The sequence below is a fragment of the Xenopus laevis genome, chromosome 3L, assembly GCF_017654675.1.
Source record: "Xenopus laevis strain J_2021 chromosome 3L, Xenopus_laevis_v10.1, whole genome shotgun sequence".
Lineage (NCBI taxonomy): Eukaryota > Metazoa > Chordata > Amphibia > Anura > Pipidae > Xenopus > Xenopus laevis.
The window spans coordinates 143664402-143681104 of record NC_054375.1 but is presented as its reverse complement, the minus strand read 5'-3'; the positions used below and the strand labels follow the sequence as shown (position 1 = coordinate 143681104).

The following is a 16703-nucleotide window of genomic DNA, read 5'->3' as shown; positions in this document are numbered from 1 at the left end:
CATGCAAACTTTTTAAATGAGAGATAAATAACGATCAAATGTACTTGTCAATGTAGGGCATCCGTTTTGGCACACCTGTGCGGGCAGCACCAGAAACTGCCTTAGCGACTTGCAGTTCAATAGCTCCATAGGTGCAACATGCTAAGAGGACCCTGAACATAATCAGCTAAAGGCAGGTGTTAATTGCTAATGCGCCCTTGCTCCCATGCACCCTGCACTTGTGTGCAATTCAGACAATAACTGCAGGCCAAGGTAAAATCAGACATGACCTAAAGCAGTAGTGGTTATTGGGATCTGAATACCATTGTACCAACACATTGGTGTTTATAACATGTATATTAAATTCATGGCACTTCACCTTCGTTCTTTTTATAGAACGGAAAACAGAGTAACCCTGTATATTACTGCTTGGCATTCACAGAAGCAACATACTACCATCAGCTATCATTCAACAATTGGCTTTATATGGATCCAGATACAGGCCAAGCAGCAGAAACACTTCACACCATACGAATGGAACCTAAACATAAGTAATATTAGGGCAGGGCAAAGTGACTGACAGAGGAGGGCCCCGTGACCTAAACAGTCCTTGGCAAAATGTCAGTCTACATATTACTGTATTGTGTCAACATCAATAGATATTATTAGCATTTAAACAAGGGATTTCCAACCTGCAAAGCTCCAGCTTTTATTGAACTTCCTGCATCCTACGATCAGCTGGAGACGGTGGGGATGTTTTGTGTTGGTTTCACTTGCTTTGTGTGGCTCCACTTGCTTTCTTTGACTGTAAAGGCTCACCGTGTGTCCTTCTACCAGCTGGTCATATATATGTTATTATATATGCACAATACCCCGTGTATTTCACTTCCCAAGCTATGGCTTAATTCTTTCAGTATTCAGTTTATACAATATATTTTTATTTAGTGGTCCCTCATAGTTAGTATTGTCCCCTGCCTTTATTTGTTTGACTTCCCATCACTTGTAGTCTTCTCAGGTCTACAGCACTCTCTTCTGGAACCAGAGGAAGAATTTATAAGGAGTCATATTTCAGAGGATATTTTGCTTTTATAACCTAGCACTGAGCATTGTCATGGTATCTGTTGCTGCCAAGAATATTTCTAGATTCTTCTCCAGTACACATGAATTTAATGCGGGAATAGCCTGGTTGCTTTTTCCTAGGACCAAAAAGCACCTACAATTTACTGGTTATTCTAGCAAACTCTCATGTCACGGAACAATCTGGTACAGACATAATAGCTCCTTCAAATATATATTAAATAACAGAAATAATTTTAAAAGAACATAATAAATGGAAAACTAGATGGGCCAATGTCATCTCTGTTTCTTAAATCTAAATAGGTTCTTTTTAAGCGGGCTATCCAATAATATTCTCTTGGACAAATCTTCCTCAGTGGTGTGTTCTATTGTATCCGAATTCTCTGCTGTCCCCTAAACCATGAATAGACAATCTTCTGCTAAAGCTGATGGAGCAAACTGGGCGTTTTTAAATATGGAACCCAGTGGTGACATCTCTATAGTGGGAGATGAGGCGACCGATATTGGCAAAAGACTTGGCTAACGGTCAACTCGTTGATCAGCCAAGACGGGCATCTTTGAAGGCTCCCGAACATCGGCAAAGGGAATACTGCGTCATATAAAGGTAGAATTTTATTGTTTCTACCTGTATATCTGACAATTCACCTCTTAATGTTTGTAATGAAACCAGTGGCGTAACTAGATATTACTGGGCTCCACAGCAAATTATTTTTCAGGCCCCCCAAAATGTTTAGAGGTTGACTTGTTTTTCCAATATTTATTGAAATTGTATATGAATTAGGGCCTCATGGGACCCCTATACCTCCTGGGCCCCCCGGCAGCCGCAGGGTCTGCTTCCTCTATAGTAACGCCCCTGAATAAAAACAAACAATCTTTCCTGCGATCAATTGTAACTGTAACCTGTATGGCCACTTTAACTTCCAACTCCCCGTTTTACATTCATTGTTTAGTTATTAAAAGAATATACTGTGAAGGAAACAAAACATATGAATTATTTAAGAGGAAATTTTTATCCTAAAAAAGAACATGTTTTTCTAAACAACTTTCCAATATACAGTCATTAAAAATGTCATTTTAAAGTTATTTCTGAATGTTAGAATAGCCTTTGGCTAATTTTGCAGTAAATTATTCTGGGTAACTCCCAACCACCTCCTTGTTTTGGCACAAAGTTTGAGTAGTGAGAAAGGAGATTGGGTTTGGATAGTGCGAAGTACCTTCAGATGTTGCTATAGATGTCCCACAAAGACCAATATTTTTGGTTGCTCTATAACCATATAGCAAGGTTGAGGTCTACCTGCAGTGGACCTCTTGGTGTACTTTGTACATTTGAAAGCAATACATTTAAATAAGGCAGCATCCTTCCACTTAGCATCACTAAAGAGAAGGTGACCTGTGGACCATTAGCTTAATGCTTCTCTTGAAATTTTTTTGCAGTTACGATAATAGGGCAGGGTTGACCCATTAAGGACTTTATCCTGTCTGAAGGGGTTTTAACATCAGAAGAGGATTCAGGCATAATCCATTTACTATTATGACTTCTTAAGATAACAAACGTTACACATCTGTGTTTAGTTTATAGTCTGTACTTGGAGCCACCCACATGCAGTTTTGTTTGCCAGCTGCTCAGTCTCATGTGCAGGGCAGTATATACCTATTGTGTATATGGCTGAAGACTGAGCCCTTTTTACTTGAAGTGTTGTTTTTACAACCTATCTATGTTTTCTATGGATTTTCATGCCCAAGAGGGGATTTTCATCCCTTTTTTAAGGATGTTTTGAGGGTTCGACTAGATTAAATGAAAGTATTTGCAGTGGTATCCTAACATAAGTGTTACCCATTGATTATATAGAAAACTCTTTGAACAACCAGCCTCTCTCTAACATTAAATATGAAGGTCATAAAGCCAGTCTGGCTCCTGACCCACATTCTTGTCCTCCATAATGTTTTTATAAACTCTTCCACAGTAATCATTTATGAACTCTTTTTCAAGGCATCCATCAATAGATGTTAAACGTCCAGGTCCGTGATTCCCAGGGGCCCTGAATTACTATGGCAGTAGAAACTGAATCTTTGTGCATTAAAAAATGTAAAAATGGTGACCTATTTCTGAACTGGGTCCCTTGGGTATTCATAAATGGATTCCACCTTGCTCACATAGTATATGAGCCTTAACATGATCCAATGAGTCTGTGACCTCTCCTTGTCCCTGTATTTCTCTAAAAGAATGATCTCAGTCTACCAGGAGGTCCGATGATATTACATCCCCAATTTAAGTCGTTTTCCTTAGTTTGAGGGCCCCAGCTTATCTGCACTGCCCAGGGGCCACCTACTCCAAGTATCGTCAACTTTGTAAGTTGTAAAATGTGTATTTATTTTGTTACATTTCATTTCCAGGTTTAACCTTATAGTGATGGACAAATCTAGCCATTTTCACAGAAAATTAGGGGAATGGCAATACATTTGCCATTGAAGTCAATAGGCGTTTTTCATGCAACACAACATTTTTTTACTATTTAGTTGAGTTTATGGGTGTTTTTTCGTGGCAAAAGGCGGCAAAATAGTTCACTTATCCCTACTTTCAATCATATTATGTATGAGAATACTCAAATGCATGAATAAAAGGCAATACAATCCTTGCTGCAAAGTATAGCAGGGCAATAGCTATGGTGCAAATCCAGGCAGTCTGCCATGGGCAGCAAAGCACCGGAAATAGCTCCCCAATGATTCCAGTGACAGCTGTTTGGACCCACATGCGCTGCACTTGAGTTTTAGGCAGTTGTCATGCAACATAAATGAATCTGTGTGCCATTTCCCTCTGAACAGTTGCACCACAGACAGTGGCATAACTATATGTTACTGGGCCCCACAGCAAATTCATTTTAGGGCCCCCAACATATTCAGAAGTTGTCCTGTTTTATCAATATTTATTGAAATTGTATATGAACTAAAGCCTCATGGGGCCCCTATACCTCCTGGGCCCCCCTGCAGCTGCAGGGTCTGCTTCCTCTATAGTTACGCCCCTGACCACAGAATTGTTATGTCATACACTAGACTTAAGTCAGTCTACAACATGGTAGAAAGTAGTCGGCACAACACTTCAAATCTTTGTGTGGTGCAGGCTCCTCCAATGTCCACTTCCCATTAGTGTATACACAATTGCCAAAATGGAACAGCACCCCTTCTCTTATGAAGAATAAAAATGGGCCAAACGTGGCCTGAAACGTTGCTGTAATGCCCTAAAATGTTGCAATAAAGGTATTTTTAAGAGAAGTGGTGCTGTTCCAATATAGGCACAACATGCAAAGGGAACAAAGGGAGTAGCACATCATCAAGGCAGGTGCTAATTCCAGGGCTAATTCTTGGGCTCCCTTGTATCTGTGAACCCTGCAATTCATCATACAGGCAGGCTAATTGGCTCCTGATAAAATTGGCCCTAGCATGTGAACGTGAAAAGGACCTTAGACTGGAACTGAAGGGAGTGATGTAAAATCTCTGTAAAACTCTACAGAATATGTTGGTGCTCTATAAATAAAGGATAATAATAATATCAGGTAGAACTGGTACATTATGGGCCATTTTTATGTTGAGTGCTAGTGTTGCCTGGACTGAGTGGTGAGTTGGGTGGTGGTTAGCCAGCCATCGTTCAGTTATACAGTATACTCTTGCTTGCCTCATACCTCCCCATCTGATGACATCAGAGATGAGCAGGCACAGGTTATGATGGCATAACTGTCCAGGCTGAGAAAGGGCAGGTTATGTTTGGGCGTGGATTTTTCAATCTATTCCTACTCATCAATATTGTACATGTTGCCCTTGCCTTCGTATAGAAGCCTTTTCCCTGCAACACTTCTCATTGGTATCAATGGCACAAGATCCACAGAGGGTAGCAGATTTTTATTAGCTTACCCCATTTACCATTGCCGTACACCTTAAAGGACAACTAAAGCCTAACTAAAGAAGTAGATAGAAATGCTGTACATTATGTTTTGGGCTTCTGTACCAGCCCAAGGCAACCACAGCCCTTTAGCAGTAAAGATCTGTGTCTCCAAAGATGCCCCGGTAGCTCCCCATCTTCTTTTCTGCTGATTCACTGCACATGCTCTGTGCTGCTGTCACATACTGAGCTTAGGGACCCACTCACAATATACAGTACCCATAGAATAGAAATGTCACAATATAAGGCTGATTAGTAATTAATACAGATAATTACTACATGGCAGCACAGAAACCAGTGCAATTAGCATCAGAATTTAATAATCAGCCCTGTAGCATCAGCTTATATTACAGACCAACCTCATTTTCTGCTTGATAATTAGTGACGCTCCCTAAGCTTAGCTTCTCAACAGCTGCTCAGAGCCCACTGAGCATGTGAGTGTCACAGACACTTTCCAAGATGGTGACCCCCTGTGACTAGTTTGAAGTCCTGAATCACTGCTGCTAACGAGAGGCGGACCCTTTAGGCTGGTGCAATAAGTGCAGTATATAAAATATGCAAATTTTAGCTATATTACTCTTTAGGGTTTAGTTCTTCTTTAAACCACGTGCTGTTGATCTCTACATTCTTCTCTATTTATATGTCTTTACATTTCTCTAGCAGATACCCCATTTATCTTAGTTTATTTTGCATTTGTTTGCAATGTAATTTTCTTGAAAATAAGTTATCTCCGGCAAAATAAGCATATTCCCAGGTAAGTGTATTAACATGCACAGCTAGCTATAATATATTCCTAGTTCGATTTGTTTATTTCTTCCAGTTGCCTAACCTTTCTCTTCCTCCTACCGGTTTATAAGCACGGAGAGATGAAAATAAGAGAAAGTGTATTGTCTCCATCTGAGGGTAGGCTTTGTTAATAATTTAAGAACTCGTTAATAATTAAAGGCCATAGTCATACTGAGGCAATGAGCAGCACCCTTGGTTATTGGTTATTCCAATATATTCATCCTAAAATGGATCATATAAACTCATAATATCACCGAACCTTAAGACTGAGTGTTTCCATCTAATAGCAGATAGCAAGAATCATGGTGGTTCGTCTCCTAGATGTATATTCTCACTATAGAACTTGCTCCTTGAGGTGTGTGGGGGGTGGTTATTTTGCTCTTAGAATACAGCGGCTTTTGTTCTCCCACCCTAAGCTGTGGTCACCTGCTGGTTCATTACTGCCATTATGAGTATGTGTCTCTTTGTTGAGCTTCTTAATTGACTCACTAAATCACCACTGGCCCTGTAAAAGGGTCATTAACTATGAGTAAAGGGAAGGACGAGCCATTGTGGTTGGTTAACTGGCCTTTAGGACAACACATTTGTTAAGCTAAGTGAAGATGCATATTACATGGGACTTTGCCCCACTCTTTAGGGTTAGTTCACACGATGGAGATTCAGGGAGATTTTGTCACCTGGCGACTAAACGCCTCTTCTTCTGGGTGACAATCTCCCCGAACTGCCACTGCGTGTCTTCCCATCCGTTATAATGATAAGTTGCCCGAAGGTGCCTCACTTCGAAAAATGAAGCGTCGCGTGTACTTTATTGCAGGCCCAGAAGTAGAGGCCCAGGCCCAGAAGAAGAGGCGATTAGTCGCCAGGCAAAAAAATCTCCTCATGTGAACTAACCCTTAGGGTCTGGCCACACGGGGAGATTCGGGGAGATTAGTCGCCAGGCGACAAATCTCCTCTTCTTTGCGGCGACTAATCTCCCCGATCTGCCTTCCGCCAGCTAAAATGTAAATCACCTGGGGGCAGGCACATGGAGTGCTTTGTTTTCCGAAGTCGCCCGTAATTGCCTCATGAGGAAACTTCAGGCGACTTCGGAAAACGAAGTGCTCCGTGTTCCTGCCCCCAGACGATTTACATTTTAGCCGGCGGAAGGCAGATCGGGGAGATTAGTGGCCGTGAAGAAGAGGAGACTAATCTCCCGGAATCTGCCCATGTGGCCAGACCCTTCAGGCAACTCTTTGGGGCACATGCTAGATGGCAGTTTAATTAACTTAGTCATAAAAAGAGCATTGGTTGCTATCAGTAGTTGAGGCTAGACCTACCTAGCAAACTTGTCTTGGGATTAGTGTCCATGTAAAATGTAGCATTATAATAGATGGCCCAAACCCCTTTGGAAGTCCTTTGGAAGGGACAGATATAACTCGCAGGCCTTATTTTTGGCATTGCTGACTTAGAAAGCTATCAAGTGTTTTAATTTGATACTGTCGCAGGAGTTTTCTCAGTACAGAAAGATATACCTCTCAGCAAGAGATAATAGCAGATGATGTCCATATCTGGGAACTTTCTAACTATGCTGAACCTGAGAACTTAAAAGCATTAACCCTTAGAATATACCATGCAACTGATGCTATCATATGGTGGAGGCAGCAGTTGACTACATCATGCTGTTAGAGGCCCATTTATCAAAGGTCGAATTTTTAATTCGTATATACTCACAATTCGACTGGGAGGTTGTTTAAGAAAAAATTTCAATGTCTAACATTAGATCGAATGGTTCCGCCCCGAAAATTCTAATTGTATTAGATGCCTACGAATCGTGTTCTTCTAGAATATCAGGAAGGCTATTAGCATCTCCAAACGGTTCAACTGACCTCTGCCATTTACTTGTACATGAATTCGTCAGGTTTTAGGTGGCGAATATTTCGAATTAGGACTTTTTCCATGTTCGAGATGTGAATTTTGAAACTCAAAAATTCTGCCCCTTAGTGTCATATAGGTATAAATACTCTTCTCGAAGTGTGGCTGTCCTTTACTCAAGTCGGAGTCAATGCACAGCTTGTATTTTCTTTGGAAGTATCTCTCTGTCTCTGATAAGTGGAGGTAACGCATAAAAGAGTGAATGTGTGGTTCCACTGAACTGTCTGTGGAGCAGATTTTGCCAATTCTGTAAATAGCAAAATGTTAGAATTGGAAATTTGGGGGCATCAAATAGGAGTGATCATATCTGAAGACTGCTGTAAGACAATATCCTCCAAGAAAGTGTCTTGGGAAATTCAAGTGAAGTGAGGTATAAATAAGGGGGCCATCCAAGAGCCAGTTAGGTTGAACCTAGTTAGTATGGGAAAAACAAGTGATATCTCCAAGTTCCTTGTACATTTTGCCTGCCCCTTAATCCTTAGTCATCTTCCGGCACTAACTGGTTAAGGGAGCCCTATAATTACTAGCTGCCAGGCACAGATTTAAAAAAAGTAGCCCTTGAAAATCCAAGGGAGCATGTGTAGTAGTAAAGATCAGCAAGACCTTTTTCTTTATACACCAAAAAGATTCCCAGATCAACTTGGTTTATCATTGAAACTACCATAGACTAATGAAAAGTTTCAAGGTGTCAATTCTCTTCAGCCCGCTGCTCTTCGGATATTGTTAAACTTGAATCGTGTCATACTTAGGTCATTGTCCAGTGAGGTATTTGCCGGTGTTTAGTACAATAGGTGCAGAGTGATGCCTTCTGGAATCAGAAGGTATTTACTTGTCTCATGCCATACACACAGCACTGCCTAGATACCAAAAATGAGAGTTTTGATTCTCCCATAAGGCATCATGGGCGGAGACATGCAAATCACTCCAGGTCAAAGAGGTCTCTGCTGTGTATGTGAGTTGCAACAAATCCTTGTGCTGTTTATACTCCAATTCTTTGGCTATAGCTCAAGAGATTACTAAATAGCAAGGGCTTTGTGGTTCTTCTTCAGCCTCTGAAAGAGAGAGAGAGAGAGAACAGCAGGATCTCCTATGTTATTCCTCTTGAGAAAAATAAATATCAGGATCCCATTTTTAATCTCTTCGAATAAAGTATGTGCTATGATTTCCTTAGGTTGGAGATACAGTTTGGCATTAACCCAAATTGAAAAACAAGTGATATCTCCAAGTTCCTTGTACGTTTTGCCTGCCCCTTAATCCTTAGTCATCTTCCGGCACTAACTGGTCAAGGGAGCCCTATAATTACTAGCTGCCAGCATTAGGCACAGATTTATAAAAAAAAAATAGCCCTTGAAAGTCCATGGGAGCATGTGTAGTAGTAAAGGTCAGCAAGACCTTTTTTCTTTATACACCAAAAAGATTCCCAGATCAACTTGGTTTATCATTGAAACTACCATAGACTAATGAAACGTTTTTTATCATGTCAATTCTCTTCATCCGCTGCTCTTTGGATATTGTTGAACTTCAGTGAATAGTGTCATACTCAGGTCATTGTCCAGTGAGGTATTTGCTGGGATTTAGTACAATAGGTCAAAGAGGTCTCTGCTGTGTATGTGAGTTGCAACAGATCCTTGTGCTGTTTATACTCTTCTTTGGCTAGAGCTCAGGAGATTACTAAATAGCAAGGGCTTTGTGGTTCCGCTTCAGCCTCCGAGAGAGAGAGAGAGAGAACAGCAGGATCTCCTATGTTATTCCTCTTGAGAAAAATAAATATCAGCATCCTCTTTATAATCTCTTCCAATAAAATATGTGCTATGATTTCCTTAGGTTTGAGATACAGTTTGGCATTAACCCAAGTGACTCCAGGGGGTTAAGCCCTTAACTTTGAGGACGATTAGACCTGGAATACTTTGTGTTGAGTGAATAGGTGCACACTGGCCCTTACATAAATGTGCAAAGTACATCTGTATGAAAATTAAATCTCCTGAATGCAGATTATCCCCTTCTCCATTCTGCTTCAGACTTCAATGACTCACATAAGCACACCAGATTCCGCTCTCTCCTCTCTAATGCTGATTGCACGCTCAATACTCCCCCAAAAGGCGACATTAAGTGGACAAAGACAAGCTGAATTGCCATTTTTCACAGCTAATAAAAGTATTTTTTCTGCTTTTGTCACGTTTGACATCACTCTGGCAAACATTTTAACCTGTAAAATTACCACTCACTTTGTTCTTACATAACCCAGCGGGGATGTACATTCATTACACAGAAACATAGTTAATTTGGGTTGAAAAGGATCATTTGTCCATCAGGTTCAAAGCTTCGGTGGCCCACCCGGCATCAATCATCCAGAGAAATGGAAAGAAACACCCATAGCTCTTGCCAACGGTTGTATTAGAGCAGCAAAAAGAAAATGTTTTCCTTACTCCCTGATGGCTAGGAAATATTTTCTTCAAACTGATGTTGGGGGTTATTTACAATGTGCAGGGCAGGGTGTAAAGGGCTAAAACTGTCCAAAATGAAATGCAGAGGACTTCACCCGACCCCTGAATACACAGACATGTAGGAGCCCCTCATCCTGCCCCTACCTATCTCTATCTAACATCAATCAAATTGGCAAGGGGCACCCCAAAGTGAATTAACACTAATGGGCATATTTTTGAAGTAGTAATTGGCCCGCACTGTTGGTTGGTGGTTGTCCTTCAAATCATTATCAGACAACATAGTTGATGACCAGACATATCTCTGATGGTACGTTTCCAGAATCGCCTGATGTGCCATGAGCCTTACCTTGGTGGACTAGTATTTTGATCACAAGTCAACAGCATATTAGTTTATAAAATCAAGGGGATTAGAAAGCACTATTCCATTTCAGTTATAACTTAAAAAAGAAATACTTAGGGGCCGATTCACTAACTTCGAGTGAAGGATTCGAAGTAAAAAAACTTCGAATTTCGAAGTGTTTTTTGGGCTACTTCGACCATCCAATGGGCTACTACGACCTTCGACTACGACTTCGAATCGAACTATTCGAACAAAAAATCGTTCGACCATTTGACCATTCGATAGTCGAAGTACTGTCTCTTTAAGAAAAAACTTCGACCCCCTAGTTCGCCATCTAAAAGCTACCGAAGTCAATGTTAGCCTATGGGGAAGGTCCCCATAGGCTTGCCTAACTTTTTTTGATCGAAGGATATTCCTTCGATCGTTGGATTAAAATCCTTCGAATCATTCGATTCGAAGGATTTTATCGTTTGATCAAAGGAATAATCCTTCAATCGCACTATTTGCGCTAAAATCCTTCGACTTCGATATTCGAAATCGAAGGATTTTAATTCCCAGTCGAATATCGAGGGTTAATTAACCCTCGATATTCGACCCTTTGTGAATCGGCCCCTTAAAGTCAAAGATAATAGCCCAGTAGGAAACTGACATTATTATTTTATATGCAACCACTGCGGTGGCTGAAAGACGCAAAAATTGTCCTGGTCTTAGAAATATGGTCAGGGAATATTGGAAATTATTCAACAAATTTCTAAGCCATTTTTCTGTGTGTGTATGGCTTCTGAATCCATCTTGCCGTTCTCTAGTCATTCTCTTTTAAAAGCATTTACAAATAACGATGTTGTGTTAACACTGTACAATGTTTTTTGTCGCTGCAGGTGCAACAATCGCACGCAGTGTGTTGTTGTTGCTGGATCAGACTCCTTTCCTGATCCGTGTCCAGGAACCTACAAGTACTTGGAAGTCCAGTATGACTGCGTCCCATACAGTGAGTATACAGAATGAAACTGCCAAAGCACATTGTGTATAATAATGAAATGGCCACACACACACCGAGATTGTACTGCACAATAAATACACAAGTCCAGCACAGGCGACAAGTGTATCATAAACACATAGATCTTCAGTAACACAAAGCACTATGAAGTGATAATGTAGAAGAACACAACAATCTGAACAGAAGCAAGACATGACATTAATAAAATCTCCAAGCGACACTTCATTCCCAACGACAATATTCAGCACCTGCATTCAAATACACAGTGCTGGTCAAAATTCAGGGTTCCATATACAAATGTCAGGGGATGGGAAAACCCCAAAGGAAACTACACAAGTGATTATCACGCAGCACATAATAACCATCGCACAGAACAACACCTGCAGTATGCAGCACAGAGAGAACCGAAAGAAAATTATATTTCAAGATTATTCAAAGTCAAGGATATTAATATTAAAAACAGAATATAGCAGGCAAAGCAAGACCCCCCCCCCAAAAAAAAGTAGTAGACTTAAACTATAGGTTAAATTCTAGAATTGCCATATAATTTTGTTTTAAAAGGACAATGAAAGGCAAATTCAAGTGTTTGGAACCAACACATGTTCATATATGTGCTGGTGCCAAATATGTGCTCATATATTTGCTCAGCAAAATCACTGCAATGCGTATTTGCTGCTCAGTCAACACAAGGCACCATTGGGAATATAGACAAAGATGGCGGCACGGTGACCAACTGAGAAGTAGCAGAGCCGAGTCATGCAAGGGGCTGGGGTTCTCTGTACCTGTGTTGACAGCAGACTTTAAGAAGAAGACTTTCTTCCTCTTCATAAGAACTGTGACTTGAACCTTCGCTTTAGAATGCAACTGGTACAAGTGCCCCCTCTATGGCCCTAATATTGTGCGCCCCTTAGTGCTCCAGCACTTGTGCTTGTGGCATTGGTTAGAAAGCTCATCTATCTATTCCTACTAATTGTTTATGAAGATTCTCATTCATCCAGGTCATGGTACATCTGTAGAGATAAGTCAAATCAACTGGACTTGCTGTGTTTTTTTTCTTGAAGACATTTCACCAGTCTTCCGGATGACTGGTGAAATTCTTCAAGGAAAAAACACAGCAAGCCCAGTTGATTTGACTTATTTATATAGATATTTCCTACTAAATGTTCAGCGTAGTTTAGTATAATGAACAGTGGAAGAATACAGTCATGGCAAAGCACACATTCATTGATGTGGACAGCGTATGCCCAGTTGTGGTTGCAGTTACTAATGTCTTGATTGAAAATCTGCTGGAAGATATATCTTCCAGCATATGGCAAGCCACACAGATAGGGGGAGGGGCATACTATTAATTTACTACTAGGTGCCACTGGTTGTTTGGACCAATTATTTTTCTATATAGGATAGAATCATGAAGCTGGGGGACTACAGCAAGGCAACTTGCGACTTATCTTACCATGCCCAGAGTACCCTGAGGAATAAAAGTCATTCACATTTAATTGATGAAGTTAATTAACTGATGAAGCTGCAGAGCATAGTGAATAGCAGGGCATGTTCTTCCCATTGTTTTTGGAGTTGATCTAAAGTGCTTAGATGCCTATACTATGGTTCAGATAGACACATCATGGTACCGACTGGCTTTATGTCCATATGTGTGCTACTTGGACGTCTATACTACCTATGGTATGGTTTAGATTGGGTGCAATTCCATATATATGTGTATTCAAAATATAGGTGGGGTAAGGATCATTGCTTTCCTTTATCTACTGACTTACTGAAGGTCCACTGCATGGTCTTCAGGATACGTCTCACACACTTCTTTCTATGCGAGTAATATGAGGTGGTACAAAAAGCTATAAAACCTGTAATATTTGTAAGGGAACATCAGCCAGAGATATGAAAAGACCTCCTCAATAATAGTGAGAGGCTGAAGATAAATATATCTGCATTCCACCAGCCTCTCAACCATCTGTCACTATCACAACAGTTTTGAGTTGCCACCTTGGACAATAGGGGTCTTGTCTACTGGGTCTTGTTCTAGTCTTTGGGGGAAAGAAGTTCCTCTACTGTGGAGTTCTACTCTTTATAATACTTTGCAGATTTATACCATTGAGTTTCTTGCAAGAAGGTTGGTATAAGTCATGGGCAGAACATAACACAGCTAGTAAGTTTTGTTGGCACTTTACAAAACATTTTCGAAAACGCCTAAAACCAGGTTGGTTTTGGATTTCTAAAAATACTGTTTCTGCTTGCTGCTATTCCCTAGTGAGTGACAACGGAAGGAGCAGCTGCCTTAGGTAAAGATATTGTTAGGGTAAAATAAAGGGGTTATGTGATTGTGGAAATAAGAGACAGAGATAAACGAAAGTGCTGGAATAGTTACTTTGTTCCTCTTCACATTCACCCACACAAACCAGATGCCCAGCCAGTCGTGCATCCTCAAAAATCTATATAACTGTATATTTGAGTCATTTTTGAGGAAAACAAATACGTCTATCCTAATCCTAAAGATTTTGATAAAATGCTAAATTTCTAACTTGTAAAATAGATGTGGCTCACTGACTGGTAGTGGGAATCCCTCTCCCTATCTAGATTATGATGTCTTGTAAGGTTGCAATGGATATCAGATATTTTGTTCAGTAAAGTGGGATTTACTTACTTCTTTTGTTATAACTTGCCCTGATAATTCCAGTTTGGTCTGCTTGCTATCACATTTCTGAAGCAGAAAAATCCACGTTTTTAACTGGTTTGAAGAGGCCCGGTCGGAACGGAACCCCGTTGCTCTTGATTGTAGTTGGTATCATGGTCTGAGGATATTTTGTTTGATTTATCTATTTTAATATATTGAAGTGGATTAAGATTATCTAGGAGGTTTGGCCGGCTTGAAGAGTGCACTGGTACTTGAATATGGTGGATATATGGTGGCATGCATCATTTGGGATGCCCTACTGCAGAGTTACCACCATTTGTGAAATTTTGGATACCAGGTGGCTATGAGCTCTTCCAAAGACTTAAGCAGAAAGCATTTGCTTGGGCATCTGACATATGAAGTGGCAAAACAGGGCCCTTTTAAGAGTCAGAAGTGGGTTGCTAAAAGCTGCTAAATGGCTCTTGCTTTTGGTAGACATGTTGATCATGATGGTAGGTATGTACAAACTAGCCTGATTTCCTCCTCAAGAGTTTAAAGTGAGCAATTTGATGGGCATTAATGAGTGTAGCATGGAAAATTAATTTCTTATTTGTGCTTTCCAATGTCCTAACATCATTATAACACAGACTGAGGCTCATTTATAAACACCGGCAAATTTGCACCTAGGCAGTCACCAATAGCAACCAATCAGTGAGTGGCTTTTTTCAGCCAGCTGCAAATTGAGCAATGAAAGCAGACCTCTGATTGGTTGCTAGGGGTTACTGTCCAGGTGCAAATTTGCCCAGTGTTTATAAATGAGCTCCACTGTCCTCTGACACCAGAAAACCCAGAACCACCATTTAATTACCGAAAAAGCACAGGGGGACATTCATCCTGTGAATTTAAGAAATCATATCAAAGTTGTACAGCTTCATAAATTCTTTTCTTTTTTCTGTTCTGTAGATATACCAATACACTTAACACTAATGACCATTTATCTTGCCTAGCGCACTTTCTTTTCATATCATCTGTTGCTTTAATATCGCACAGCAGGACAGAAAAACTTTTTCCATGCAGATATCACAATGCTGAGATTTAGGATAGATAACTCCAGGACATCAAAGTTCTTTTTTTTCTGACCTCATGGCGAATGGAATTTTTGATACCTTCAGCGGTGATGGTTGAGTCATCACAGCCTTCCATTCTTTCCATGAGAATTGACAATTAAAAAGGCCAATACTCTTAGATCTTCAAACAAACTGCCCTTAGCAGGAGGATGTAACATCCAAAAACCACACACCTCTTGCACTCAACTGCTAACATCCAGGTATACTTCTTTGGGACACTCCACTTCAAACAGGGCACACATTGTAGGAGGATTTTTCTGATGAAATAATAATAAAACCCAAGCTAACCTTAAACATTAGTAATCTCCCTCATGAATATTTCAAGGATTAAACTTACACAATTTAGCTAGTCACTATGCATCTCATTCCTAGTCATTTGGTGCAATACTCAACAACAGTACTTTTTAGCAGAGTGGTCCATTCTAGACGCAAAGCCCAAAGACTCTTTGCACAGAATAAATTACTTTTAAAACATGGGACCAGGAAATGTGCACTGATGAATCCTTTTTTTGTATATTTGAAGTTTTTTTGGCCCGGTCAGTTGTATTACCATTGCACTAATAGTTATACTTTAATTAGCCTTGGATCACTCCCAGAACCCACTCTGCACTTGCTTACACTTATTTGTTTACTTGGCCTTGGAATTTTCCTTCATCCTCATTTGTCTTTCATCAGTCACTTTGGATACAGTATCTATGCCCAGTGTTGACCTAAAAGGTATAGTTTGGGGTCCTTTTTGATATGTATTGGTCCTACGTCTTCCCAAAGCAACTTGTCTAAGAGGTCCATGTTTACTTAATAGAGACTCAGCTTTACTGACTTTTAAGGAAATTACTTATACCTCTTTTTCACTTTTATGTCTCTCAATGTTAATTTATGGGTTCCACATTCCTTAAAGGAACCTGCCATCACCAGACAAGCCTTGCTTTGTTCTGGAACCCTACTGAGTAATAGCAGCCTGAACCAGGACCTTCTATACAAAGTAAGAGACTACTAGGTTCTTCAGGTTAGTTGGATGCTTAAACATTGATGCTTGGGCTAACGTTCACCTTTCAGTAAAGCCGGGTATACATTATTAGATCTGCACTGGCAAGGTCACCAAGTAAGCAAATCTTTACCAGATTTGAGCACTAACACACTCAGCTTGATCGTTATGATTTGGTTCTTTGCCTCTGGGCCACTGATTGGATAATAATGGGGGCCTAGTTGTAAGCAGAGGACCACATCAACTTGTCCTCATCCAATAGAATTTGTTTAAAGCCTACCCAATAAATATATCATTTCCATCTGAATATGAGTTTGGCACATCAATAAGAGGACCCCATATGTGGACCAATGGCCTGCAATCCAAAACAGTAGGCCAAAGTAACATTGATCCACCTCAAAAACAAAAAAAGGTGACAGTCCTACACTGTTACAGTTGAAGCCCTTATCTGAGATGTGTGGCATTGTGTGGGGCAGGTCCGGACTGAGAATTAAAAT

General features: G+C 40.3%; 1 protein-coding gene across 4 annotated transcripts in view; it reads left to right on the top strand.

The window, feature by feature from the left end:
- adgrl1.L (adhesion G protein-coupled receptor L1 L homeolog) overlaps positions 1–16703 on the top strand; it is a 191312-nt gene that overhangs the window by 122695 nt on the left and 51914 nt on the right. For all 4 annotated transcript variants that reach the window (XM_041587189.1, XM_018253629.2, XM_041587188.1 and 1 more), the window contains exon 4: positions 11350–11459. In XM_041587189.1, the coding sequence (XP_041443123.1) occupies positions 11350–11459 (110 nt within the window). The remainder of the gene's footprint in view (positions 1–11349; positions 11460–16703) is intronic.